This window comes from Pseudochaenichthys georgianus, chromosome 14 (genome assembly GCF_902827115.2).
Source record: "Pseudochaenichthys georgianus chromosome 14, fPseGeo1.2, whole genome shotgun sequence".
Taxonomy (NCBI): Eukaryota; Metazoa; Chordata; class Actinopteri; order Perciformes; family Channichthyidae; genus Pseudochaenichthys; species Pseudochaenichthys georgianus.
Genome location: NC_047516.1, coordinates 23811940 through 23838658, shown reverse-complemented (window position 1 = coordinate 23838658; position 26719 = coordinate 23811940). Strand labels below are relative to the sequence as shown.

The following is a 26719-nucleotide window of genomic DNA, read 5'->3' as shown; positions in this document are numbered from 1 at the left end:
CATCAGCTTGTTCGTTCATGTTTGACTATTGTTCACCGTGGTTTGTTGTTGTTTGAAGTCCCATGCTGAAGTCATGAACGTTAGTTGGTGCTCCAGTATAATCGGTACGCCTGAAACTCATCCAGTGAGAAACGTTCCGCTGTGCAAAAATAAGTGCGATTAAAATGCGTTAATTTTTTCAACGCGTTAATTTTTGTGTAATTAATTAATCGTAATTAACGCGTTAAAGTCCCGGCCCTAGTAATAACAAAGTTACATGGTTTGGGATAATGACTCGTTCAGACATTGGTCAGATAGTCATTCTATGCACAATTTTTCATTTATTGTGGGAATTGTTTCCTTTACATCTAACACTTTGAATCGTGTCCGTTAATATCCAGCATTAAATCAACTTAAGCTCTACATAATTAAGTTTGCAATCATAAACACTAATACAATGTTCCCCTTGTCCACTGTTTGTCAGTCACGGTGTTACAGTATAACTGGAGTCATGACAACTTGCGGCATCCTGTTAAGTTCGTCACAGGGATCCGGGGCGTGTACATTGAGGACCCATTGTGGATTTACCAGGAAATAAACATGTCGATCGCCTCGTCTTGTCGTTTACATTCATCTTTTGCTATATCTGCCTTCCTAACATCACTTTGATGCACATTCTCTACTCCTATGTGAGGTTGTGGGTGAGAGCTTGATATCGTGACGCTTACAGGGAGGTATCGGAAATGACAAAGTAGGTGACTGTGGATGCCTGTTCAAAACATTGCAATCTTGAATAAATCATTTAAATGATATATGTGTGTCCGACTTTCATTTGATCTTAATATGTAGTATCTTTGATAGCTGTCCACACCTTCAGAAGGCCTCAAAGTAAAACACAAGTTGTTTATTCACAGCACGAAAGCAGCATCGAGGTGACTGGATCATCTGTGACAAATTGTGATCAGCTCCGATTCAATTGTGATATCAATTCTGTAGCTATTCTCCAGCGAGCAAGTTTTTTTATGAAATACCTGTATCCCTGTCATCACAACAAGACTCTACACTGTGCAGGAAAACAAATTACATACATGAAAATAACCTTGGAATGAAACAAACAAACAAACTATCTTCCATGGCTAATAATACTGATATGTCACAGTAACGTAAACCACAGAAAAGTAAGTCCAGAATATATTAACTAAATTAACTGAGCAGATCATAATAATATTTCTAATTGTGCATATGTCACTCCGGGTTTACTGTGAATGTTTAGTGTTAATGTCCCGATGTGACATCAGTGTCACAGCGATATTTATCTCATTTGTTTCATAATGATCAAGAAATGTTTCCACAACCGGTTAATGTAATCAGAATCAGAATACCTTTATTCGCCCCACATAGGTTGTGTTACAGCAGAAAAGAGCCAAAGACAGCTTCATGTTTAACAAAGGACAAGCATTTTTATTATTGTGTTTTACTTTGAGGCTGTCTGAAGGTATGGACAGCTATCAAAGCTACTATAAATCACATTAAGAACGATGTACAAAAGGCGGACACAAATATATAATTTAAATGATTTATTGATGTAATGTTTTGAACAGGCATCCACAGTCACCTACTTTGTAACTTCCGATACCTCCCTGTAAGCGTCACGATATCGACCTCACATTCGAGTAGTGAATGTTCATCAAAGTGATGTTAGGAAGGCAGATATAGCAAAAGATGAATGTAAACGACACACGAGGCGATCGACATGTTTATTTCCTGGTAAGTCCTCAATGGACACTCCCCGGATGCCTGTGACGAAAATAATAGAATGCCGCCAGTTGTCATGACTCCAGTTACACTGTAACACCGGTAGCTAGGAAAGAGCAGTTTGCAATCGTAAATACTAATACAATGTTCCCCTTGTCCACTACTGGCCAGTCACGGTGGTAACTAGGAAAGATGCACGAGCACGACTCTACAACATGCACATACAAGAGACTGACACATAGGTAGGAAGCACTCTTTAAGGAGGTTTGTGTGGCTCTTAAAAGAGCCGTTGGTTTGTTCTTAATGAGTCGGGTAGTTTACTTCTTGGCGGCCTTCTCGGTCTTCTTGGGCAGAAGCACAGCCTGGATGTTGGGCAGCACACCGCCCTGAGCGATGGTCACTCCTCCCAGCAGCTTGTTGAGCTCCTCGTCGTTGCGGACAGCCAGCTGCAGGTGACGGGGGATGATACGGGTCTTCTTATTATCGCGGGCAGCGTTTCCAGCCAGCTCCAGGATCTCAGCCGTTAAGTACTCCAACACAGCCGCCAGGTAGACGGGGGCTCCGGCTCCGACACGATGAGCATAGTTACCCTTCCTCAGATGTCTGTGGACACGGCCGACAGGGAACTGGAGCCCGGCACGGGAGGAGCGGGTCTTGGCCTTTGCTCTAGCCTTTCCGCCGGTTTTGCCTCGACCTGACATTGTGGATGGATTTTTGTATTATGTTGAAGACGAAATGTGTCGCTGCCTGCCAAGAAAAATTATATATACACCAAGCTGCTTGTTGATTGGCAGTCTTGAGCGTATCTCTCATCGTCCAATCGGTGGAAAGCTTAGGGTGCGTATCTCTCATCGTCCAATCGGTGGAAAGCTTAGGGTACGTTTCCTTATGTCACAGAGCCTCCTCTTTATACTTTTACTTCAAAAATAAAAGTATGTAATGTCTTGTTGCTTTGTTTGTCTGCCCGTGGACTTTGTTGTGTGTAGAATATAAGATATTCAATAAAGAAAAAAGAACAACATCAAAAGAAAAAGCAGCAATATGGAGATAAGACTTTATTCATCCCCAAGGAAATCGGGTGCCAGAGTTGCAACATATTAAATATAATAATCATAGTAATAATAACAATATTATAAAAAGTGCTGCTCTGCCTCCTGTCATCATTAATGAACGTCTCTTTAAAATGACCGCTCAGAGGAGAGGAGTTCTCATTTCTCTAACCGCCTGCTCCTGGGTTCTCTAGTGCTCGGAGTCTGTCTTTTTATTTTATTTCTCCCAACCCCCATCCCCTCGGGAAGCCTTTTGCCCCCTGTCGGTCATCATTGAAAATAATGATTTGTTCTTACAGTTTTTCTCGATTGCTAACACACTCAAATTCTACATAAAGCACACTTATTTTAACTGACACTCAAAGAGCAAAACATCGGCCCAAATCTCCAAAACTCTAAACACGTGTTCAGCTTTTCACACAATTTGCAAATCAACATGGCACTTTTTGCAAACCACTGCACACGTTTCTCCACGTAAGACACAGGAATCTGACATAAAGTCACGTGTTAGCTGGTTTAAAACACTGATATTCAAAAGGCCTCACACATGGACCAATGATCAAGAAACACGTTCCACCTGACCAAACACCTGATAGCATAATTGTTGGCTCATCAATCATGATGTTAGCACTATAAAAAGACCACAGGTGAGTACTTTTTTACAGCAACAATGGAAGCCAACATGCAAGAGGAAGAGCTGGGCTGAGAGTGAGAGGAAGAGGAAGAGCTGGGCTGAGAGTGAGAGGAGGAGGAGGAAGAGGTGGGTGAGAGTGAGAGGAGGAAGAATGAGAGGTCGAGGTAGAGCTGGAGGGAAAGGACGTGGACAAAGAAGAATACTCTCTAATGAAATGAAATGTTATCAACCATGGTTTGACGATGAGAGAGGCTGGACAGAGGGTTCAGCCTAATCTAAGCCGATGTACTGTTGCCTCTGTAATCCGGACACTTAGACTTGAAAACAGGTTAGTTACCAGTTTGTAGCTCTGCATAGTTCATGATATATCAGTGCTTATATCTGTTGTGTGAACCGTATTTACTTCATTACTGTAATTGAATTGTTAGCATGTTGCATAACTGTACAAACATCCTGCACAATGTACTGTGGTAAACTTACTTTTATGCAACACAGACACTGACCGACCACTATGTCTTTGTTGTTTATCTGAAGGACAAAGAGGTGGAAGGCTAAGGGTTTTCAATGAGGCACAGGAAGCAGCAGCTACTAACTGGGTTTTGGCAAACAATGCATCACACTTAGAGAGATCCGAAGCATAGTAACTATGTGCTGAGATGCATGTTGCACAATGTTATCTTTGAATACAATGTGATTTCTTTCAACAACTCATTTGTATTTCTTAATTTACTGTATGTCTGTAAACTCAAGCAATCTTTCTCTGCAGAACCCTCTCTGTAGAGAGCCTAGCCCATAACAGATAAAAGTGCTTTAGATGATGCTCAGCAGTGTAGTTGGGTGGTCAAACAATCTAGTATTATGAATGAAGTGTGTTATATCTGGTGCAAAAGTTTGCATTTGGTAAGTGTTTATGTAGTTTTGAGTGCAGTTCTTCATTTAGCAGGAGAAATTAGGTGTTTTGCACTTTGGGTGTGTGGTTTTGTGAATTGTGTTAGTGTTCTGAGAAACTGAGCAATTAAAAAAAGAATTTGTGTTAGCAATCGAGAAAAACTGTAATTGATTTTCCTGGCTAAATAAAGGTTATACTATACTACTACTTTAAAATAAGATCACTTACAAAAAAGTTGTCATTCATGTTCAAGCTGAACAATATTATAGACCTATCTATAACATAAATTACAATGAGACGTGCAGCGGATGTTAATGTCAGACGCCCAAAACAAAGCGAAAGATGCAACACAGCTCTACATGCAAAGGCTTTGAGAGCTTATACAGTAACAGGAATATGTATATGTGATTTGCGAACCTGTATTATATATAGATATACCTGTATTTGCTGTGTGAGTACTTCCTATTGCAACAGTTTGAGTCATTTTTAAAATGGTAAATTATTTCAAATATGTAGGTGTTATATAACATACAAAAACACCTTTGAAAGCCTCGTTTTTAGTCTTACGCATCCGACCTGGAAAACTTTGCAGCCAATCTTATTTGTTACAGTGTACCGTGCACCAGGTCCTTATTCAGAATTCTTATCAGAATTCTCTGAGTTTTGATCAACTTTGGTTCTTAAAACAGACAAAGTAATTATCGTAGGTGACTTTAATATTCATGTTGACGATCATACAAATAGCCTATTGCACGTCTGTCCGTCCTGGGAGAGGGATTCCTCCTCTGTTGCTCTCCCCAAGGTTTCTCCCATGTTCCCCTTTAAACTGTGGGGTTTCTCTGGAAGTGTTTCCTTGTACGATGTGAGGGTCTAAGGACAGAGGGTCTAAGGACAGAGGGTCTAAGGACAGAGGGTCTAAGGACAGAGGGTGTCGTATTGTCATACTGATATTCTGTATACACTGTGAAGAACACTGAGACAAATGTAACATTTGTGATATTGGGCTATATAAATAAACATTGATTGATTGATTGATTGAATTGCATCACATGTCTGAAGATCTGGAAAAAAATATGCAAAAGGATATTAAATCAGAGAACAATAAGTAGCTACACCATCGTGAAACCGGTTATTTCCAAACTAAGAAGAAGAAAAACCCTGGACACATCCCAGACTAAGCCATGGGGCATTTTTGAGTAATATAATATCTAACTGGAATACAAACGTGCTCTGTGTTTGTTATGTATATATTTATGCATTGTGTGCTTTGTGTATTATTAATGTAACTTTTGTATACTTTGTATTACATGATATTATAAAAACATTTAAATATCTGAATATAAAATGAAATAGTTCTTAGATATATATATATATATTTAATTAGATATATATATATTTAATTGATTATATATATATATACATCTGTAATTGAAGAGGTATTTTAATGTATCTATTTGAAATAATAATACTATTTTAGATTTCAATAAAAATAAATGTTTCTCTTCTATTCTCCAAATCTATGCTCAAAGGGTGATTTGTTCAGCGCATGCTCAGTACCCAACCAATCCCTTGCGAGCAACAGCACAGTATGATTTGCATCAGATGAATATAAATAGACCACGCTGTGACTCGGTGAAATCATTCTACTTTGTGAACCCCCAACCGTTGATCATGCCTGAAGCAGCCAGCGTGAAAGCCCCCAAGAAGGGCTCCAAGAAAGCGGTAACAAAGACCGCCACCAAGACCGGCAAGAAGAGGAGAAAGTCCAGGAAAGAGAGCTACGCCATCTACGTGTACAAAGTGATGAAGCAGGTACACCCCGACACCGGTATCTCCTCCAAGGCTATGGGCATCATGAACTGCTTCGTGAGCGACATCTTTGAGCGCATCGCCGGGGAGGCCTCCCGTCTGGCTCACTACAACAAGCGCTCCACCATCACCTCCAGGGAGATCCAGACCGCTGTCCGCCTGCTGCTCCCCGGAGAGCTGGCCAAGCACGCCGTGTCTGAGGGCACCAAGGCCGTGACCAAGTACACCAGCTCCAAGTAAACTCTGCTGCTGATTGACCAACAACTCAACGGCTCTTTTAAGAGCCACCAACTACTTCTATTGATGTATTCCTCGGTTTTGAATAAGTGTACAACTTGATGCATAATCCATGGATCCTAAACGTAAATCCCTTAAAGATCAAATGCATATATTTCTCACATGTTAATAGTTTACTGAGCCTCGTTACAGCTCAGTGGCTCGGTTAAAACAACGTATGCATACTTTTAAAAGTGTAAGTATACTTAAATATAAAAACAGGGTTTTACTATATCACATCATGAGGAAATATATATATTTTTTCACATTTTAGTATCACTAATTATAATACAAGACTTGTTTTCTTCTATGAAATAACGATCCTTAAATTCTTACTTAGTCAGCACTAAATAAAGTACTTTGACCATAGGTTTCCCTGCAAACTTAATTTCAGTGGATACCCATGAAGTGTTTTTGCTCGAAGCCATCAAAGAGAACTGTCTGCTCAGAATTTTAATAAAATGTAAGTGCATTATACTTGTCTTTTTTCAATTGTAAATGTTATTCGGGGTTTTTATTACATATTAAGCAATCTTTTATCATCAAACCTTTAAGTATAAGCCTATTTAATAAACAATATTTAAAAGAAACAATGTTGGAACATGCTAGAAGATGATGTGGAGGCGGCAGCGTTGGCCCCGCCTAGCAGCTTCCCGCTCTCCGTCTTCTCTTAGGTCCGCCGTGAATATATAAATACTGCTGTCAACTGCTTCTACCTATTCGTTCCAAACCACCTGACCCAACAAGACTAGAAAATGAGCCGCAGACGAAAAGTAAGAAAGGGACTCGGCAAAGGAGGTGCCAAGCGTCACCGTAAAAGGCTCAGTGTTAAGATACAGGGAATCACTAAGCCCGCGAGCCGCGGCGGCGGCGGCGTGAGCCTATCTACCAATGCTCCAAAATTAGTGGAAGAGGAAAAGTGACAGTCACTATATCGGATGCCTGCTCATTGTGCGATGCGACAGTCGCTATATCGGATACCTGCACATTGTGCGAGGCGACAGTCGTTATATCGGATGCCTGCACATTGTGCGATGCGACAGTCGTTATATCGGATGCCTGCACATTGTGCGATGCGACAGTCGCTATATCGGATGCCTGCACATTGTGCGATGCGACAGTCGCTATATCGGATGCCTGGTTATTGTGTGATGCGACAGTCGCTATATCGGATGCCTGCTCACCATGCGATGCGACAGTGTCACTTAACTGTCATGCTGAAAGTAATAACGGTCCTTCTAACACAGAATGTAAGTACCTCTTAATAAATAGTGACAAGGAGCTGTTAACGAACAGTGATGATGACGATAAGCTGTTAATGAACAGTGACGATGAGGAGCTGAACAGTGATGAGGAGGAGCTGTTAAAGAACAGTGATTATGTAAAGAAGCTGTTAATGAACAGTGACGATGAGCAGGAGCTGTAGGTTATACAAGTAATATACAAAATAAAAAAAAAAAATATATATTTTCTGTCTTGTCTTTTTTCAATTGTAAATGTTATTCGGGTTTTTTATTACATATCAACGAACCTTTAATCATCATACCTTTAGTATAAAGCCTGAGCGTATTATATAAAACAATATTTAAAAGAAACAACGTTTTGGAAGATGATGTGGAGGCTGCAGCGTTGGCCCCGCCTAGCAGCCTTCCCGCTCTCCGTCTTCTCTTAGGTCCGCCGTCTGGCTCGCGGTGGCGGAGGTGAAGCATATCTCCGGTCTGATCTGCGAGGAACCCGTGGTGTGCTTCATATATATATATTACTGATCAACAATAACTTTAAATGCTATGGGTCAACTTGTACAGTGGAGTAAAGTGTTAATGAGCAACAACAATTTATTTGTGTTTAGGTTTGTGTGTTCAAGTTAAACATACTCCTTCAAAAAGGTTGACCTTAATTAGTGAATGTTTGGAAATTCTAGAGAAATGACAAATCTTGATTTACATTTGAGTGAAAATAAGTTAAACTAAAATATACATCATTACACATTATAGTCGTGGATTAAATACATATAAAGTGTTTGATGAAGGAAAACTCTCTGGATAGAAGTGTGTGGCTCTTAAAAGAGCCTTTGTTGTTTGAAGCGGGTTCAGGGTGTTTCTCACTTCTTGGGCAGCAGCACAGCCTGGATGTTGGGCAGCACGCCCCTGAGCATACGAAATTCAGCTTCCTGAGCCATTATACCATTAACTGTATGGGCATTATATATTTTCTGTCTTATTTCAATTATAAATGTTATTCAGGGGTTTTATTACATATTATCAAACCTTCAGTATAAAGCCTGCGCGAATTAGATAAACAATATTTAAAAGAAACAAAATGTGTTGGCAGATGATGTGGAGGCTGCAGCGTTGGCCCCGCCTAGCAGCCTTCCCGCTCTCCGTCTTCTCTTAGGTCCGCAGTTATTATATAAATACTGCCGGTCAGACTTCTTCCTCTCATTCGTTTTGAACGACCCGACCCAACAAGAGTTGAAAATGAGTGGAAGAGGAAAAGGAGGAAAGGGACTCGGCAAAGGAGGCGCCAAGCGTCACCGTAAAGTTCTCCGTGATAACATCCAGGGAATCACCAAGCCCGCCATCCGCCGTCTGGCTCGCCGCGGCGGAGTGAAGCGTATCTCCGGTCTGATCTACGAGGAGACCGTGGGGTGCTGAAGGTCTTCCTGGAGAATGTGATCCGTGATGCCGTCACATACACCGAGCACGCCAAGAGGAAGACCGTGACCGCCATGGATGTGGTGTATGCCCTCAAGAGGCAGGGCCGCACTCTGTACGGTTTCGGAGGTTAAATACTCGCCATCTGACAACAAAAACACAAAGGTCCTTTTAAGGGCCACCATATCCTCAAATTAGAGAGCTCCATTCCTCCTGATCAGTGTTGCCAACTTGGCGATTTTCTCGTTAAATGTGGCGGCTTTCCAAACCTCCGGCTACTTATTTGTGTCAAAGGCGACTAACGACTAACCTATAACGATTTATAATGGTGTTATTTGGGACTTTTCTGGTGTTTGGAGACTCGAGCCACGGGTGCTGCCGTGAGCCCCGCCTCTCTCCCATAGTACTCACAGGTGCTCAGACTGAAAGTTGCCTGGCCGCAGCAGAGCTGCTGCTGCAGTCAGAGCAGAGAGGAGACAACCACACTCTTCCGCGTCGAGACTGCAAATGAATTGCGCATGCGCCAAATGCCAAACGGTCCTGGTTTTGAACGGGATTTAAATGTAAACTGTAAATGTTTCTTCACTCACTTTCACACTATAATACATAACTGCATTTGCTTCGCTTTGACTCACTCAATCACCTCGCCCACTGTGTGTGTGTGCCTCTGTGACAAGCTAAACATCATGGCACAGTCTAAATTCTATTCTCAGAAATACAGAAAGGAGTGGGAATCAAACCCTGAGTATAAAGGATGGTTGAAACCATTTATTGGAGATGACACCCCGTGTGTCATCTCCAATAAATGGTTTCAACCATCCTGCCTTTATTGTAAGGGGGGTTTCTATGCCAAACTGTCTGACATCAAGAAGCATGTTAAACCCCAAAAACATACTCAAAAGGCAAAGACATTTCTGATCTACTGTCGTCTGGATTTAACTCCGGTGGTTTCAAGTTTTGATCCTTGAAGGGTTGGGAACGTTTTTTGTACTCTCCTCTACCATGCTCTCTCTTACAGCCGCCATTACATGCTATGCATATTAAGCGATGACGTCATTTGGCGACTTCTGGTGACTTTCCTTACTATGGAGTTGGCAACACTGCTCATGATACCGCATTAGTGAGCACTAGAAGTTGGTGCGGGCGAGAGTTTTTTGTCTTCTCTGAAACACATCATGTTCAGGATCAAAATGTCAATAAAATACTTACAACATCCCTTGCAAATGAATTGCAGGACATTAACTGTATGGAAACACCGCGAGGACTGCGCTTTGTGCTCTAAACAATAACTGTCTGAATAATTCAACGGATTACTGGAATCTACTGATTTGTAGAGCTGGTTTGACTACATTGTTGCAATCGGACATACTCACAGTACATACAGGTATATCTATATATAATACAGGTTTGCAACTCACATATCATAAATATTCCTATTACTGTATAGACTATTCTGCACAGTTTCTATCATTCAGTTTCGATTATTTTATTCACTTGTCAGTCTTATTGTGTTGCTCTGTTGGAGGAGCCTGTGACCTAAGATTTCCATTCTCATAACTGCACTGTAGCTCACGTGACAATAAAAGCCTTGAATCTTGAAATATCTCAATACATCGGAAAAGTGAGTCTCGTGGATTCATTTCACACAAAGTGAATTATTTCAAGTGTTTGAAGTTTTGATGAATACGGCTTACAACTAATAAAACCCCAAAATTCAGTATCTCAGAGAAAATTTGAATATTGAAAAAGTTCAATATTGTAGACTCGGTGTCAAAATATGATCAGCTAATTAACTCAAAACACTTCCAAAGGTTTTCCGAGCCTTCAAATGGTCTTAATCTGATTCAGTAGGATACACATTCATGGGGAAAGCTGCTGAACTGACAGTTGTCCAGAAGAGAGTCATTGCCCCCCTCCATCAAAAGGTCATTGATAAATAAACTGGCTGTTCACAGAGTGCTGTAGCCAAACATATTCATAGAAAGTTGAGTGGAAGGAGCAAAAGCAACAGAGATGGCCGAAGAATTGAGAGGATTAAAAAGCAAAAGCCATTAAACAATGGGGAGGGGGAGCTTCACGAGGAGTGGACGGTCGCTTGGGTCAGTGCCTCAAGAGCCACCACGCACAGACTTACCAGGACATGGGCTACAAGTTTGCATTCCTCTTGTCAAGCCACTCCTGAACCAGAGACAACTTCAGAAGCATCTTACCTGGCCTAAGGAGAAAAGGAACTGGTTTCTTGTTCAGTGGAAATAAAGGTCTCAGAGTCTGGAGGGAGAGTGGAGAGGCACCTAATCAAAGATACTTGAAGTCCAGTGTGAACAGTCCACAGTCAGGGATGATTTGGGGAACCATGTCATCTGCTGGTGTTGGTCCACTGTGTTTTATTAAGTCAAAAGTCAACGCAGCCGTCAACCAGGACATTTTAGAGCACATGCTTCCTTTTTCTGAAAAGCTGAATGCTGATTTTATTTTCCAGCAGGACTTGGCACCTGCCCACACTGCCAACATTACTAAGCCCTGGTTGAATGACCATGGCCATACTGTGCTTCATTGGTCAGCAAACTCGCCTGACCTAAACGCCATAGAGAATGTATGGGGTATTGTCAAGAGGAAGATAAGAGACACAAGACCCAACGACGCTGACAAGCTGAAGGGCGCTATTGAAGCAACCGTGGCTTCCATCACACCTCAGCAGAGTCGAAGGCTGATCGCCTCCATGCCACGCAGTCATTTGTGCAAAAGGAGGCCCAACCAAGTACTGAGAGCAGAAACATGAACATACTTTTTTATGAGCCTGACATTTCTGTATTATTATGACTTATTAATTATGTAATATTATAATTCTCTGAGAAACTGAATGTTGGTTTTTCATTAGCTGTAAGCCGTTATCATCTTGTTAACACGTACCAGTAGATAGTAAACAAAACACATAAGAACAAGCTGAGACAGTTATTGTTCCACTTAAGAGTTCTTAAAGAAGTTGGTTATTTGATGCTGTTGCATTTCCTCATATAGAACTATATTTTGTGGATTTAATGTTATAATCATAAGAAACACCATGTTGAAGAGCTAAACAAAATTAAGTACATTGTTCTAAATTAACATAAAAAAATGTAATTGAAATAGGGAAATTAAAAAATTGATATTATTTCATACATAGTGTGTGTAGCATAAGGGAAACAATGTCAAGTTTACATTTACAGATCGGTGCCTCTTAAAAGCCACTCTTGTCCTTTTTATATTTTAATTAGACCACTAAATCAGCATCAAGTTTCTGATGAGTGTCAGTGAAACAGTTTAACTAAGCTGTATTTGCCACGCTGTTTGATATAATGAATAGCCTAACTTAGTATAATGAAATGAGTCCTCCTCCTCACCTGGAGACATGTTCACAGCGAGCAACTTTAATGGGAAGCCTGGTTAAACCGCACCCGATGCCCCGGATCATCAGTGTGTTTGCTCCTACCAGAAAACTTCACTTTATTATAATATCATAAACAAAATACAGCTGTTTTTTACAGGGAGTCCCTGGACACACACGTGGGTCACTTGAAAACAGCTTTTATCAAAGATTTGGTGCATTTGAAATGTTTTCAGTAGAAGAATTAGAGGGATAAGCAGCTGAACAGTGCTGTCCACAGCGGGGGAAATGTGACCATTGGAAGCTCCACAAACAAGATTCAGTGAGCATCAGAGCTATACATACTTTCAAAATGAAGCGAATCAAGTCTGCTATCAGTTCCATTAACAGTCAGCCTTCAGCACTTTTTCCACAATGACTTTGGAGGCTTTTATCAGTGAAGAGAAAACACAAGTGTCAACGTTTTCAGACTGCAGAGTGGCGCAATGGGCTGAGTTGAGTCTCCACGGTTCTCATGCTGTGCTTAAGGGCAGCCCCTGCTCGGCTCTCTCCAGCACTTCAGCCAGACTCGTGTCAGTGTGAGCAGGAACAGAAAACTTGAGCAGAACATGGCAGAAGTCCCTCCAGCCGCTGCACCGGCCAAAGCCGCCAAGAAGAAGGTTTCCAAGCCGAAGGCAGCTGGCCCCAAAGTCAGCGATCTCATCGTTAAAGCTGTGGCCGCATCCAAGGAGCGAAGCGGCGTGTCTCTGTCCGCCGTCAAGAAGGCTCTGGCTGCCGGAGGCTACGATGTGGAGAAGAACAATTCCCGCGTTAAGACCGCCATCAAGAGCCTGGTCGTTAATGGGACTCTGGTCCAGATCAAGGGCATCGGAGCGTCCGGATCATTCAAGATGAGCAAGAAGGTTGCCGAGCCTAAGACCAAGAAGCCCGCAGACAAGAAAGTCGCTCCTAAAGCCAAGAAGCCCGCAGCGAAACCTGCAGCGGCCAAAAAGCCCGCGGCAGGAAAGAAGTCTCCAAAGAAGGCGAAGAAACCCGCAGCAGCCTTGAAAGCAGCCCCCAAGAAGGCCACCAAGAGCCCGAAGAAGGTAGCTAAAAGCCCGAAGAAGGTCGCTAAAAAGGCTGCAAAGAGCCCCAAGAAGGTGGTGAAAAAGGCCCCTGCAGTCAAGAAATCCCCCGCAAAGGTCGCCAAACCCAAAGCGAAGAAGGCAGCACCCAAGAAGAAGTGAGCTGTCATCAGACTGATCTGACTAAGATCCACAAAAGGCTCTTTTAAGAGCCACCCATTTTGTCATAATGAGCATATTTCTTGTGTCAATAACTGCAGTCAGAATAAGATGAGAGGCGAGATGCAACACGTCTTATTATGAACACGTTTGCAAGTATGAACATGTTTGATCTCAGACATCGAGACAGTATGTGCAATTTGATAATAATGAATAACCTTAATATTCAAATAATGTCATGGTTATTATACTTAAGGGGCAATCCGATTAGCAGAAACAGTACTGTTGAATGTGTTCAAAGTCCAGAAGTGTAGTTAGCGCTATAACAGCCCACAGCACACACAGCCATCACACACTACAGCCACCATTCATCACAGATTAATGCCATTATCTTCCAACTGTTTCTTTCGCTTTATTTCTGTTTCCATACTTGAATATTATTATACCAGTGTCCAATCTTCAATTATTTAATTTAAATGTTGTGGATTGCTTTGTTCTGAAAAGGTAATTTATTTTATATGTAGAACATTTTTATAATAATTAAACATACAAATAAATACATTAACAGCTGTCAGTCTGCAAAAGCACCCTGCATATATCTCGCATCCTTCTTTACCCTCCTCCGACTATTCTTAAATAATCCATCCTCTTCCAATTACCGTTGTACAGTATTGGCCTTTCCTTCAATGTTTCCACCTCAATTCCTTTTATCCTTTTACATGTGTGTTTGAAAGTTATACAGAAATGTGCACGCATATATTGGAAATGTCCTTTTTTCAGTTAAATATAGAATCAGATGTGTTTGTATCAAACAGTGCTGACTGTGTAATTGACAACAGATGGAAAGCTTTAGTTTCTGCACTTTTTTCTCAGTTAATTCAATATAATTTCTTAATGTTATTGGTGTGTTTTAAGGTGACTACTTTTGAGTGTGTAAATGAATTTATAAACTCCTTTTTTTGTTTGTTAAACTAGATATTGTATTTTGGGAGATTTGCCTTTCAGGACAAGGTAGCATAGTCAGAGTTATGGTTAACTCTGACTATGCTTGTTGATGTATTTTGATAGAATAACTATTGTTAACCTTTCACTCATAAGTACAAATACAACAGTGAGGCTTTAACAGGTATGTCTTAATATCCCCTCTAAAGGCTCATGGAACAAAGACTAGTTTATTATTTACAGAGAGTAAAAACAATCTGCTATCTTTGTTTAGTCTCACTTTAAACTAAACAAAGGTATTCAATCAGAGGCCTTTAGGGAAGCTGCTTTTCTTCTTATTCACTAGTTTTTTTGGCGGTGCAGCTTCTGTTGAAAAGAGGCTTCGTTTTTCAAATTACTTTCGTCGAATAGTTGATAAGCTACAGCGCTCGTGTCATCTTCCCTAGGCCAATCAGCGCTGACCTGACTCCGGCAGTTCCTTTATAAGGCCGCTGTTCTCGGCGAGGGTCATACTGTTGAACTGTGAACACACTGAGAAACTGCAATGGCAAGAACCAAGCAGACCGCCCGTAAGTCCACCGGAGGCAAAGCCCCCAGGAAGCAGCTGGCCACCAAGGCAGCTCGTAAGAGCGCCCCGGCCACCGGCGGAGTGAAGAAGCCTCACCGTTACAGGCCCGGTACCGTGGCTCTGAGAGAGATCCGCCGCTACCAGAAATCCACCGAGCTGCTGATCCGCAAGCTGCCCTTCCAGCGCCTGGTGAGAGAAATCGCTCAGGACTTCAAGACCGACCTGCGCTTCCAGAGCTCCGCTGTCATGGCTCTGCAGGAGTCCAGCGAGGCTTACCTGGTCGGCCTGTTCGAGGACACCAACCTGTGCGCCATCCACGCCAAGAGGGTCACCATCATGCCCAAAGACATCCAGCTGGCCCGCCGCATCCGCGGAGAGAGAGCTTAGACTGACCCGAAGCCAGCCCATTCAAACCCAAAGGCTCTTTTAAGAGCCACCTCACTCTTCACTGAAGTGCTCATTCCTCTATATTTTGACATTTGTTACCAACAAACACTGGCCAAGATTAGAATCATTAGTTTAGTAATTACCAAGTTACATGGTTTGGGATAATTACTCGTTCAGACATTGGTTAGATAGTCATTCTATGCACAATTTTTCATTTATTGTGGGAATTGTTTCCTTTACATCTAACACTTTGAATCGTGTCCGTTAATATCCAGCATTAAATCAACTTGAGCTCTACATAATTAAGTTTGCAATCATAAACACTAATACAATGTTCCCCTTGTCCACTGTTTGTCAGTCACGGTGTTACAGTATAACTGGAGTCATGACAACTTGCGGCATCCTGTTATTTTCGTCAGAGGGATCCGGGGCGTGTCCATTGAGGACCCATTGTGGATTTACCAGGACATAAACATGTCGATCGCCTCGTTTGTCGTTTACATTAATCTTTTGCTATATCTGCCTTCCTAACATCACTTTGATGCACATTCACTTCTCCTATGTGAGGTTGTGGGTGAGAGCTTGATATCGTGACGCTTACAGGGAGGTATCGGAAATGACAAAGTAGGTGACTGTGTGGATGCCTGTTCAAAACATTGCAATCCTGAATAAATCATTTAAATTATATATGTGTCCGACTTTCATTTGATCTTAATGTGATGTGTAGTATCTTTGATAGCTGTCCACACATTCAGACAGCCTCAAAGTAAAACACAAGTTGTTTATTCACAGCACGAAAGCAGCATCGAGGTGACTGGATCATCTGTGACAAGCTGTGATCAGCTCCGATTCAATTGTGATATCAATTCTGTAGCTATTCTCCAGCGAGCAAGTTATTTTATGAAATACCTGTATCCCTCTCATCACATGGCTAATAATACTGATATGTCACAGTAACGTAAACCACAGAAAAGTAAGTCCAGAATATATTAACTAAATTAACTGAGCAGATCATAATAGTATTTCTAATTGTGCATATGTCACTCCGGGTTTACTGTGAATGTTTAGTGTTAATGTCCCGATGTGACATCAGTGTCACAGCGATATTTATCTCATTTGTTTCATAACAATTTGATCAAGAAATGTTTCCACAACAGGTTAATGTAATCAGAATCAGAATACCTTTATTCGGCCCACATAGGTTGTGTTACAGCAGAAAAGAGCCAAAGACAGCTTCATGTTTAACAAAGGACAAGCATTTTTATTATTGTGTTTTACTTTGAGGCTGTCTGAAGGTATGGACAGCTATCAAAGCTACTATAAATCACATTAAGAACGATGTACAAAAGGCGGACACAAATATATCATTTCAATGATTTATTGATGTAATGTTTTGAACAGGCATCCACAGTCACCTACTTTGTAACTTCCGATACCTCCCTGTAAGCGTCACGATATCGACCTCACATTCGAGTAGTGAATGTTCATCAAAGTGATGTTAGGAAGGCAGATATAGCAAAAGATGAATGTAAACGACACACGAGGCGATCGACATGTTTATTTCCTGGTAAGTCCTCAATGGACACTCCCCGGATGCCTGTGACGAAAATAATAGAATGCCGCCAGTTGTCATGACTCCAGTTACACTGTAACACCGGTAGCTAGGAAAGAGCAGTTTGCAATCGTAAATACTAATACAATGTTCCCCTTGTCCACTACTGGCCAGTCACGGTGGTAACTAGGAAAGATGCACGAGCACGACTCTACAACATGCACATACAAGAGACTGACACATAGGTAGGAAGCACTCTTTAAGGAGGTTTGTGTGGCTCTTAAAAGAGCCGTTGGTTTGTTCTTAATGAGTCGGGTAGTTTACTTCTTGGCGGCCTTCTCGGTCTTCTTGGGCAGAAGCACAGCCTGGATGTTGGGCAGCACACCGCCCTGAGCGATGGTCACTCCTCCCAGCAGCTTGTTGAGCTCCTCGTCGTTGCGGACAGCCAGCTGCAGGTGACGGGGGATGATACGGGTCTTCTTATTATCGCGGGCAGCGTTTCCAGCCAGCTCCAGGATCTCAGCCGTTAAGTACTCCAACACAGCCGCCAGGTAGACGGGGGCTCCGGCTCCGACACGATGAGCATAGTTACCCTTCCTCAGATGTCTGTGGACACGGCCGACAGGGAACTGGAGCCCGGCACGGGAGGAGCGGGTCTTGGCCTTTGCTCTAGCCTTTCCGCCGGTTTTGCCTCGACCTGACATTGTGGATGGATTTTTGTATTATGTTGAAGACGAAATGTGTCGCTGCCTGCCAAGAAAAATTATATATACACCAAGCTGCTTGTTGATTGGCAGTCTTGAGCGTATCTCTCATCGTCCAATCGGTGGAAAGCTTAGGGTGCGTATCTCTCATCGTCCAATCGGTGGAAAGCTTAGGGTACGTTTCCTTATGTCACAGAGCCTCCTCTTTATACTTTTACTTCAAAAATAAAAGTATGTAATGTCTTGTTGCTTTGTGTGTCTGCGCCTGGACTTTGTTGTGTGTAGAATATAAGATATTCAATAAGAAAAAAGAACAACATCAAAAGAAAAAGCAGCAATATGGAGATAAGACTTTATTCATCCCCAAGGAAATCGGGTGCCAGAGTTGCAACATATTAAATATAATAATCATAGTAATAATAACAATATTATAAAAAGTGCTGCTCTGCCTCCTGTCATCATTAATGAACGTCTCTTTAAAATGACCGCTCAGAGGAGAGGAGTTCTCATTTCTCTAACCGCCTGCTCCTGGGTTCTCTAGTGCTCGGAGTCTGTCTTTTTATTTTATTTCTCCCAACCCCCATCCCCTCGGGAAGCCTTTTGCCCCCTGTCGGTCATCATTGAAAATAATGATTTGTTCTTACAGTTTTTCTCGATTGCTAACACACTCAAATTCTACATAAAGCACACTTATTTTAACTGACACTCAAAGAGCAAAACATCGGCCCAAATCTCCAAAACTCTAAACACGTGTTCAGCTTTTCACACAATTTGCAAATCAACATGGCACTTTTTGCAAACCACTGCACACGTTTCTCCACGTAAGACACAGGAATCTGACATAAAGTCACGTGTTAGCTGGTTTAAAAACACTGATATTCAAAAGGCCTCACACATGGACCAATGATCAAGAAACACGTTCCACCTGACCAAACACCTGATAGCATAATTGTTGGCTCATCAATCATGATGTTAGCACTATAAAAAGACCACAGGTGAGTACTTTTTTACAGCAACAATGGAAGCCAACATGCAAGAGGAAGAGCTGGGCTGAGAGTGAGAGGAAGAGGAAGAGCTGGGCTGAGAGTGAGAGGAGGAGGAGGAAGAGGTGGGTGAGAGTGAGAGGAGGAAGAATGAGAGGTCGAGGTAGAGCTGGAGGGAAAGGACGTGGACAAAGAAGAATACTCTCTAATGAAATGAAATGTTATCAACCATGGTTTGACGATGAGAGAGGCTGGACAGAGGGTTCAGCCTAATCTAAGCCGATGTACTGTTGCCTCTGTAATCCGGACACTTAGACTTGAAAACAGGTTAGTTACCAGTTTGTAGCTCTGCATAGTTCATGATATATCAGTGCTTATATCTGTTGTGTGAACCGTATTTACTTCATTACTGTAATTGAATTGTTAGCATGTTGCATAACTGTACAAACATCCTGCACAATGTACTGTGGTAAACTTACTTTTATGCAACACAGACACTGACCGACCACTATGTCTTTGTTGTTTATCTGAAGGACAAAGAGGTGGAAGGCTAAGGGTTTTCAATGAGGCACAGGAAGCAGCAGCTACTAACTGGGTTTTGGCAAACAATGCATCACACTTAGAGAGATCCGAAGCATAGTAACTATGTGCTGAGATGCATGTTGCACAATGTTATCTTTGAATACAATGTGATTTCTTTCAACAACTCATTTGTATTTCTTAATTTACTGTATGTCTGTAAACTCAAGCAATCTTTCTCTGCAGAACCCTCTCTGTAGAGAGCCTAGCCCATAACAGATAAAAGTGCTTTAGATGATGCTCAGCAGTGTAGTTGGGTGGTCAAACAATCTAGTATTATGAATGAAGTGTGTTATATCTGGTGCAAAAGTTTGCATTTGGTAAGTGTTTATGTAGTTTTGAGTGCAGTTCTTCATTTAGCAGGAGAAATTAGGTGTTTTGCACTTTGGGTGTGTGGTTTTGTGAATTGTGTTAGTGTTCTGAGAAACTGAGCAATTAAAAAAAGAATTTGTGTTAGCAATCGAGAAAAACTGTAATTGATTTTCCTGGCTAAATAAAGGTTATACTATACTACTACTTTAAAATAAGATCACTTACAAAAAAGTTGTCATTCATGTTCAAGCTGAACAATATTATAGACCTATCTATAACATAAATTACAATGAGACGTGCAGCGGATGTTAATGTCAGGACGCCCAAAACAAAGCGAAAGATGCAACACAGCTCTACATGCAAAGGCTTTGAGAGCTTATACAGTAACAGGAATATGTATATGTGATTTGCGAACCTGTATTATATATAGATATACCTGTATTTGCTGTGTGAGTACTTCCTATTGCAACAGTTTGAGTCATTTTTAAAATGGTAAATTATTTCAAATATGTAGGTGTTATATAACATACAAAAACACCTTTGAAAGCCTCGTTTTTAGTCTTACGCATCCGACCTGGAAAACTTTGCAAGCCAATCTTATTTGTTACAGTGTACCGTGCACCAGGTCCTTATTCAGAATTCTTATCAGAATTCTCTGAGTTTTGATCAACTTTGGTTCTTAAAACAGACAAAGTAATTATCGTAGGTGACTTAATATTCATGTTGACGATCATACAAATAGCCTATTGCACGTCTGTCCGTCCTGGGAGAGGGATTCCTCCTCTGTTGCTCTCCCCAAGGTTTCTCCCATGTTCCCCTTTAAACTGTGGGGTTTCTCTGGAAGTGTTTCCTTGTACGATGTGAGGGTCTAAGGACAGAGGGTCTAAGGACAGAGGGTCTAAGGACAGAGGGTCTAAGGACAGAGGGTGTCGTATTGTCATACTGATATTCTGTATACACTGTGAAGAACACTGAGACAATGTAACATTTGTGATATTGGGCTATATAAATAAACATTGATTGATTGATTGATTGAATTGCATCACATGTCTGAAGATCTGGAAAAAAATATGCAAAAGGATATTAAATCAGAGAACAATAAGTAGCTACACCATCGTGAAACCGGTTATTTCCAAACTAAGAAGAAGAAAAACCCTGGACACATCCCAGACTAAGCCATGGGGCATTTTGAGTAATATAATATCTAACTGGAATACAAACGTGCTCTGTGTTTGTTATGTATATATTTATGCATTGTGTGCTTTGTGTATTATTAATGTAACTTTTGTATACTTTGTATTACATGATATTATAAAAACATTTAAATATCTGAATATAAAATGAAATAGTTCTTAGATATATATATATATATTTAATTAGATATATATATATTTAATTGATTATATATATATATACATCTGTAATTGAAGAGGTATTTTAATGTATCTATTTGAAATAATAATACTATTTTAGATTTCAATAAAAATAAATGTTTCTCTTCTATTCTCCAAATCTATGCTCAAAGGGTGATTTGTTCAGCGCATGCTCAGTACCCAACCAATCCCTTGCGAGCAACAGCACAGTATGATTTGCATCAGATGAATATAAATAGACCACGCTGTGACTCGGTGAAATCATTCTACTTTGTGAACCCCCAACCGTTGATCATGCCTGAAGCAGCCAGCGTGAAAGCCCCAAGAAGGGCTCCAAGAAAGCGGTAACAAAGACCGCCACCAAGACCGGCAAGAAGAGGAGAAAGTCCAGGAAAGAGAGCTACGCCATCTACGTGTACAAAGTGATGAAGCAGGTACACCCCGACACCGGTATCTCCTCCAAGGCTATGGGCATCATGAACTGCTTCGTGAGCGACATCTTTGAGCGCATCGCCGGGGAGGCCTCCCGTCTGGCTCACTACAACAAGCGCTCCACCATCACCTCCAGGGAGATCCAGACCGCTGTCCGCCTGCTGCTCCCCGGAGAGCTGGCCAAGCACGCCGTGTCTGAGGGCACCAAGGCCGTGACCAAGTACACCAGCTCCAAGTAACTCTGCTGCTGATTGACCAACAACTCAACGGCTCTTTTAAGAGCCACCAACTACTTCTATTGATGTATTCCTCGGTTTTGAATAAGTGTACAACTTGATGCATAATCCATGGATCCTAAACGTAAATCCCTTAAAGATCAAATGCATATATTTCTCACATGTTAATAGTTTACTGAGCCTCGTTACAGCTCAGTGGCTCGGTTAAAACAACGTATGCATACTTTTAAAAGTGTAAGTATACTTAAATATAAAAACAGGGTTTTACTATATCACATCATGAGGAAATATATATATTTTTTCACATTTTAGTATCACTAATTATAATACAAGACTTGTTTTCTTCTATGAAATAACGATCCTTAAATTCTTACTTAGTCAGCACTAAATAAAGTACTTTGACCATAGGTTTCCCTGCAAACTTAATTTCAGTGGATACCCATGAAGTGTTTTTGCTCGAAGCCATCAAAGAGAACTGTCTGCTCAGAATTTTTAATAAAATGTAAGTGCATTATACTTGTCTTTTTTCAATTGTAAATGTTATTCGGGGTTTTTATTACATATTAAGCAATCTTTATCATCAAACCTTTAAGTATAAGCCTATTTAATAAACAATATTTAAAAGAAACAATGTTGGAACATGCTAGAAGATGATGTGGAGGCGGCAGCGTTGGCCCCGCCTAGCAGCTTTCCCGCTCTCCGTCTTCTCTTAGGTCCGCCGTGAATATATAAATACTGCTGTCAACTGCTTCTACCTATTCGTTCCAAACCACCTGACCCAACAAGACTAGAAAATGAGCCGCAGACGAAAAGTAAGAAAGGGACTCGGCAAAGGAGGTGCCAAGCGTCACCGTAAAAGGCTCAGTGTTAAGATACAGGGAATCACTAAGCCCGCGAGCCGCGGCGGCGGCGGCGTGAAGCCTATCTACCAATGCTCCAAAATTAGTGGAAGAGGAAAAGTGACAGTCACTATATCGGATGCCTGCTCATTGTGCGATGCGACAGTCGCTATATCGGATACCTGCACATTGTGCGAGGCGACAGTCGTTATATCGGATGCCTGCACATTGTGCGATGCGACAGTCGTTATATCGGATGCCTGCACATTGTGCGATGCGACAGTCGCTATAATCGGATGCCTGCACATTGTGCGATGCGACAGTCGCTATATCGGATGCCTGGTTATTGTGTGATGCGACAGTCGCTATATCGGATGCCTGCTCACCATGCGATGCGACAGTGTCACTTAACTGTCATGCTGAAAGTAATAACGGTCCTTCTAACACAGAATGTAAGTACCTCTTAATAAATAGTGACAAGGAGCTGTTAACGAACAGTGATGATGACGATAAGCTGTTAATGAACAGTGACGATGAGGAGCTGAACAGTGATGAGGAGGAGCTGTTAAAGAACAGTGATTATGTAAAGAAGCTGTTAATGAACAGTGACGATGAGCAGGAGCTGTAGGTTATACAAGTAATATACAAAATAAAAAAAAAAAATATATATTTTCTGTCTTGTCTTTTTTCAATTGTAAATGTTATTCGGGTTTTTTATTACATATCAACGAACCTTTAATCATCATACCTTTAGTATAAAGCCTGAGCGTATTATATAAACAATATTTAAAAGAAACAACGTTTTGGAAGATGATGTGGAGGCTGCAGCGTTGGCCCCGCCTAGCAGCCTTCCCGCTCTCCGTCTTCTCTTAGGTCCGCCGTCTGGCTCGCGGTGGCGGAGTGAAGCATATCTCCGGTCTGATCTGCGAGGAACCCGTGGTGTGCTTCATATATATATATACTGATCAAACAATAACTTTAAATGCTATGGGTCAACTTGTACAGTGGAGTAAAGTGTTAATGAGCAACAACAATTTATTTGTGTTTAGGTTTGTGTGTTCAAGTTAAACATACTCCTTCAAAAAGGTTGACCTTAATTAGTGAATGTTTGGAAATTCTAGAGAAATGACAAATCTTGATTTACATTTGAGTGAAAAATAAGTTAAACTAAAATATACATCATTACACATTATAGTCGTGGATTAAATACATATAAAGTGTTTGATGAAGGAAAACTCTCTGGATAGAAGTGTGTGGCTCTTAAAAGAGCCTTTGTTGTTTGAAGCGGGTTCAGGGTGTTTCTCACTTCTTGGGCAGCAGCACAGCCTGGATGTTGGGCAGCACGCCCCTGAGCATACGAAATTCAGCTTCCTGAGCCATTATACCATTACTGTATGGGCATTATATATTTTCTGTCTTATTTCAATTATAAATGTTATTCAGGGGTTTTATTACATATTATCAAACCTTCAGTATAAAGCCTGCGCGAATTAGATAAACAATATTTAAAAGAAACAAAATGTGTTGGCAGATGATGTGGAGGCTGCAGCGTTGGCCCCGCCTAGCAGCCTTCCCGCTCTCCGTCTTCTCTTAGGTCCGCAGTTATTATATAAATACTGCCGGTCAGACTTCTTCCTCTCATTCGTTTTGAACGACCCGACCCAACAAGAGTTGAAAATGAGTGGAAGAGGAAAAGGAGGAAAGGGACTCGGCAAAGGAGGCGCCAAGCGTCACCGTAAAGTTCTCCGTGATAACATCCAGGGAATCACCAAGCCCGCCATCCGCCGTCTGGCTCGCCGCGGCGGAGTGAAGCGTATCTCCGGTCTGATCTACGAGGAGACCCGTGGGGTGCTGAAGGTCTTCCTGGAGAATGTGATCCGTGATGCCGTCACATACACCGAGCACGCCAAGAGGAAGACCGTGACCGCCATGGATGTGGTGTATGCCCTCAAGAGGCAGGGCCGCACTCTGTACGGTTTCGGAGGTTAAATACTCGCCATCTGACAACAAAAACACAAAGGTCCTTTTAAGGGCCACCCATATCCTCAAATTAGAGAGCTCCATTCCCTCCTGATCAGTGTTGCCAACTTGGCGATTTTCTCGTTAAATGTGGCGGCTTTCCAAACCTCCGGCTACTTATTTGTGTCAAAGGCGACTAACGACTAACCTATAACGATTTATAATGGTGTTATTTGGGACTTTTCTGGTGTTTGGAGACTCGAGCCACGGGTGCTGCCGTGAGCCCCGCCTCTCTCCCATAGTACTCACAGGTGCTCAGACTGAAAGTTGCCTGGCCGCAGCAGAGCTGCTGCTGCAGTCAGAGCAGAGAGGAGACAACCACACTCTTCCGCGTCGAGACTGCAAATGAATTGCGCATGCGCCAAATGCCAAACGGTCCTGGTTTTGAACGGGATTTAAATGTAAACTGTAAATGTTTCTTCACTCACTTTCACACTATAATACATAACTGCATTTGCTTCGCTTTGACTCACTCAATCACCTCGCCCACTGTGTGTGTGTGCCTCTGTGACAAGCTAAACATCATGGCACAGTCTAAATTCTATTCTCAGAAATACAGAAAGGAGTGGGAATCAAACCCTGAGTATAAAGGATGGTTGAAACCATTTATTGGAGATGACACCCCCGTGTGTCATCTCCAATAAATGGTTTCAACCATCCTGCCTTTATTGTAAGGGGGGTTTCTATGCCAAACTGTCTGACATCAAGAAGCATGTTAAACCCCAAAAACATACTCAAAAGGCAAAGACATTTCTGATCTACTGTCGTCTGGATTTAACTCCGGTGGTTTCAAGTTTTGATCCTTGAAGGGTTGGGAACGTTTTTTGTACTCTCCTCTACCATGCTCTCTCTTACAGCCGCCATTACATGCTATGCATATTAAGCGATGACGTCATTTGGCGACTTCTGGTGACTTTCCTTACTATGGAGTTGGCAACACTGCTCATGATACCGCATTAGTGAGCACTAGAAGTTGGTGCGGGCGAGAGTTTTTTGTCTTCTCTGAAACACATCATGTTCAGGATCAAAATGTCAATAAAATACTTACAACATCCCTTGCAAATGAATTGCAGGACATTAACTGTATGGAAACACCGCGAGGACTGCGCTTTGTGCTCTAAACAATAACTGTCTGAATAATTTCAACGGATTACTGGAATCTACTGATTTGTAGAGCTGGTTTGACTACATTGTTGCAATCGGACATACTCACAGTACATACAGGTATATCTATATATAATACAGGTTTGCAACTCACATATCATAAATATTCCTATTACTGTATAGACTATTCTGCACAGTTTCTATCATTCAGTTTCGATTATTTTATTCACTTGTCAGTCTTATTGTGTTGCTCTGTTGGAGGAGCCTGTGACCTAAGATTTCCATTCTCATAACTGCACTGTAGCTCACGTGACAATAAAAGCCTTGAATCTTGAAATATCTCAATACATCGGAAAAGTGAGTCTCGTGGATTCATTTCACACAAAGTGAATTATTTCAAGTGTTTGAAGTTTTGATGAATACGGCTTACAACTAATAAAACCCCAAAATTCAGTATCTCAGAGAAAATTTGAATATTGAAAAAAGTTCAATATTGTAGACTCGGTGTCAAAATATGATCAGCTAATTAACTCAAAACACTTCCAAAGGTTTTCCGAGCCTTCAAATGGTCTTAATCTGATTCAGTAGGATACACATTCATGGGGAAAGCTGCTGAACTGACAGTTGTCCAGAAGAGAGTCATTGCCCCCCTCCATCAAAAGGTCATTGATAAATAAACTGGCTGTTCACAGAGTGCTGTAGCCAAACATATTCATAGAAAGTTGAGTGGAAGGAGCAAAAGCAACAGAGATGGCCGAAGAATTGAGAGGATTAAAAGCAAAAGCCATTAAACAATGGGGAGGGGGAGCTTCACGAGGAGTGGACGGTCGCTTGGGTCAGTGCCTCAAGAGCCACCACGCACAGACTTACCAGGACATGGGCTACAAGTTTGCATTCCTCTTGTCAAGCCACTCCTGAACCAGAGACAACTTCAGAAGCATCTTACCTGGCCTAAGGAGAAAAGGAACTGGTTTCTTGTTCAGTGGAAATAAAGGTCTCAGAGTCTGGAGGGAGAGTGGAGAGGCACCTAATCAAAGATACTTGAAGTCCAGTGTGA

At 41.6% G+C, this 26719-nt stretch overlaps 6 protein-coding genes and 1 pseudogene across 6 annotated transcripts; 6 read left to right on the top strand and 1 right to left on the bottom strand.

The window, feature by feature from the left end:
- Positions 1 to 1413: 1413 nt before the first annotated feature.
- On the bottom strand, positions 1414 to 17919 carry LOC117458732 (histone H2AX-like). The gene is made up of 3 exons (XM_034099369.2): positions 17406 to 17919; positions 15567 to 15583; positions 1414 to 2440 (listed from the first exon to the last, which is right to left on the bottom strand). Exons 1-3 carry the CDS (start codon positions 17783 to 17785, stop codon positions 2052 to 2054), a joined length of 786 nt encoding a protein of 261 aa, XP_033955260.2. The 5' UTR covers positions 17786 to 17919; the 3' UTR covers positions 1414 to 2051.
- LOC117458735 (histone H2B 1.2-like) lies at positions 5964 to 6834 on the top strand. The gene has a single exon (XM_034099371.2). The coding sequence runs from the start codon at positions 5978 to 5980 to the stop codon at positions 6353 to 6355; it is 378 nt and encodes a 125-aa protein (XP_033955262.1). The 5' UTR covers positions 5964 to 5977; the 3' UTR covers positions 6356 to 6834.
- LOC117458737 (histone H4-like) lies at positions 8850 to 9206 on the top strand (annotated as a pseudogene).
- On the top strand, positions 12977 to 14550 carry LOC117458740 (histone H1-like). Its single transcript, XM_034099376.2, has one exon. It carries the CDS (start codon positions 13018 to 13020, stop codon positions 13633 to 13635), a length of 618 nt encoding a protein of 205 aa, XP_033955267.1. The 5' UTR covers positions 12977 to 13017; the 3' UTR covers positions 13636 to 14550.
- On the top strand, positions 14832 to 15702 carry LOC139435061 (histone H3). Its single transcript, XM_071205393.1, has one exon. It carries the CDS (start codon positions 15119 to 15121, stop codon positions 15527 to 15529), a length of 411 nt encoding a protein of 136 aa, XP_071061494.1. The 5' UTR covers positions 14832 to 15118; the 3' UTR covers positions 15530 to 15702.
- A 3397-nt stretch (positions 17920 to 21316) lies between the features above and the next one.
- LOC117458738 (histone H2B 1/2) lies at positions 21317 to 22212 on the top strand. The gene has a single exon (XM_034099374.2). The coding sequence runs from the start codon at positions 21458 to 21460 to the stop codon at positions 21701 to 21703; it is 246 nt and encodes an 81-aa protein (XP_033955265.1). The 5' UTR covers positions 21317 to 21457; the 3' UTR covers positions 21704 to 22212.
- Positions 22213 to 24197: 1985 nt separating this feature from the next.
- On the top strand, positions 24198 to 25177 carry LOC139435075 (histone H4). Its single transcript, XM_071205429.1, has one exon. It carries the CDS (start codon positions 24217 to 24219, stop codon positions 24526 to 24528), a length of 312 nt encoding a protein of 103 aa, XP_071061530.1. The 5' UTR covers positions 24198 to 24216; the 3' UTR covers positions 24529 to 25177.
- Positions 25178 to 26719: the final 1542 nt, after the last annotated feature.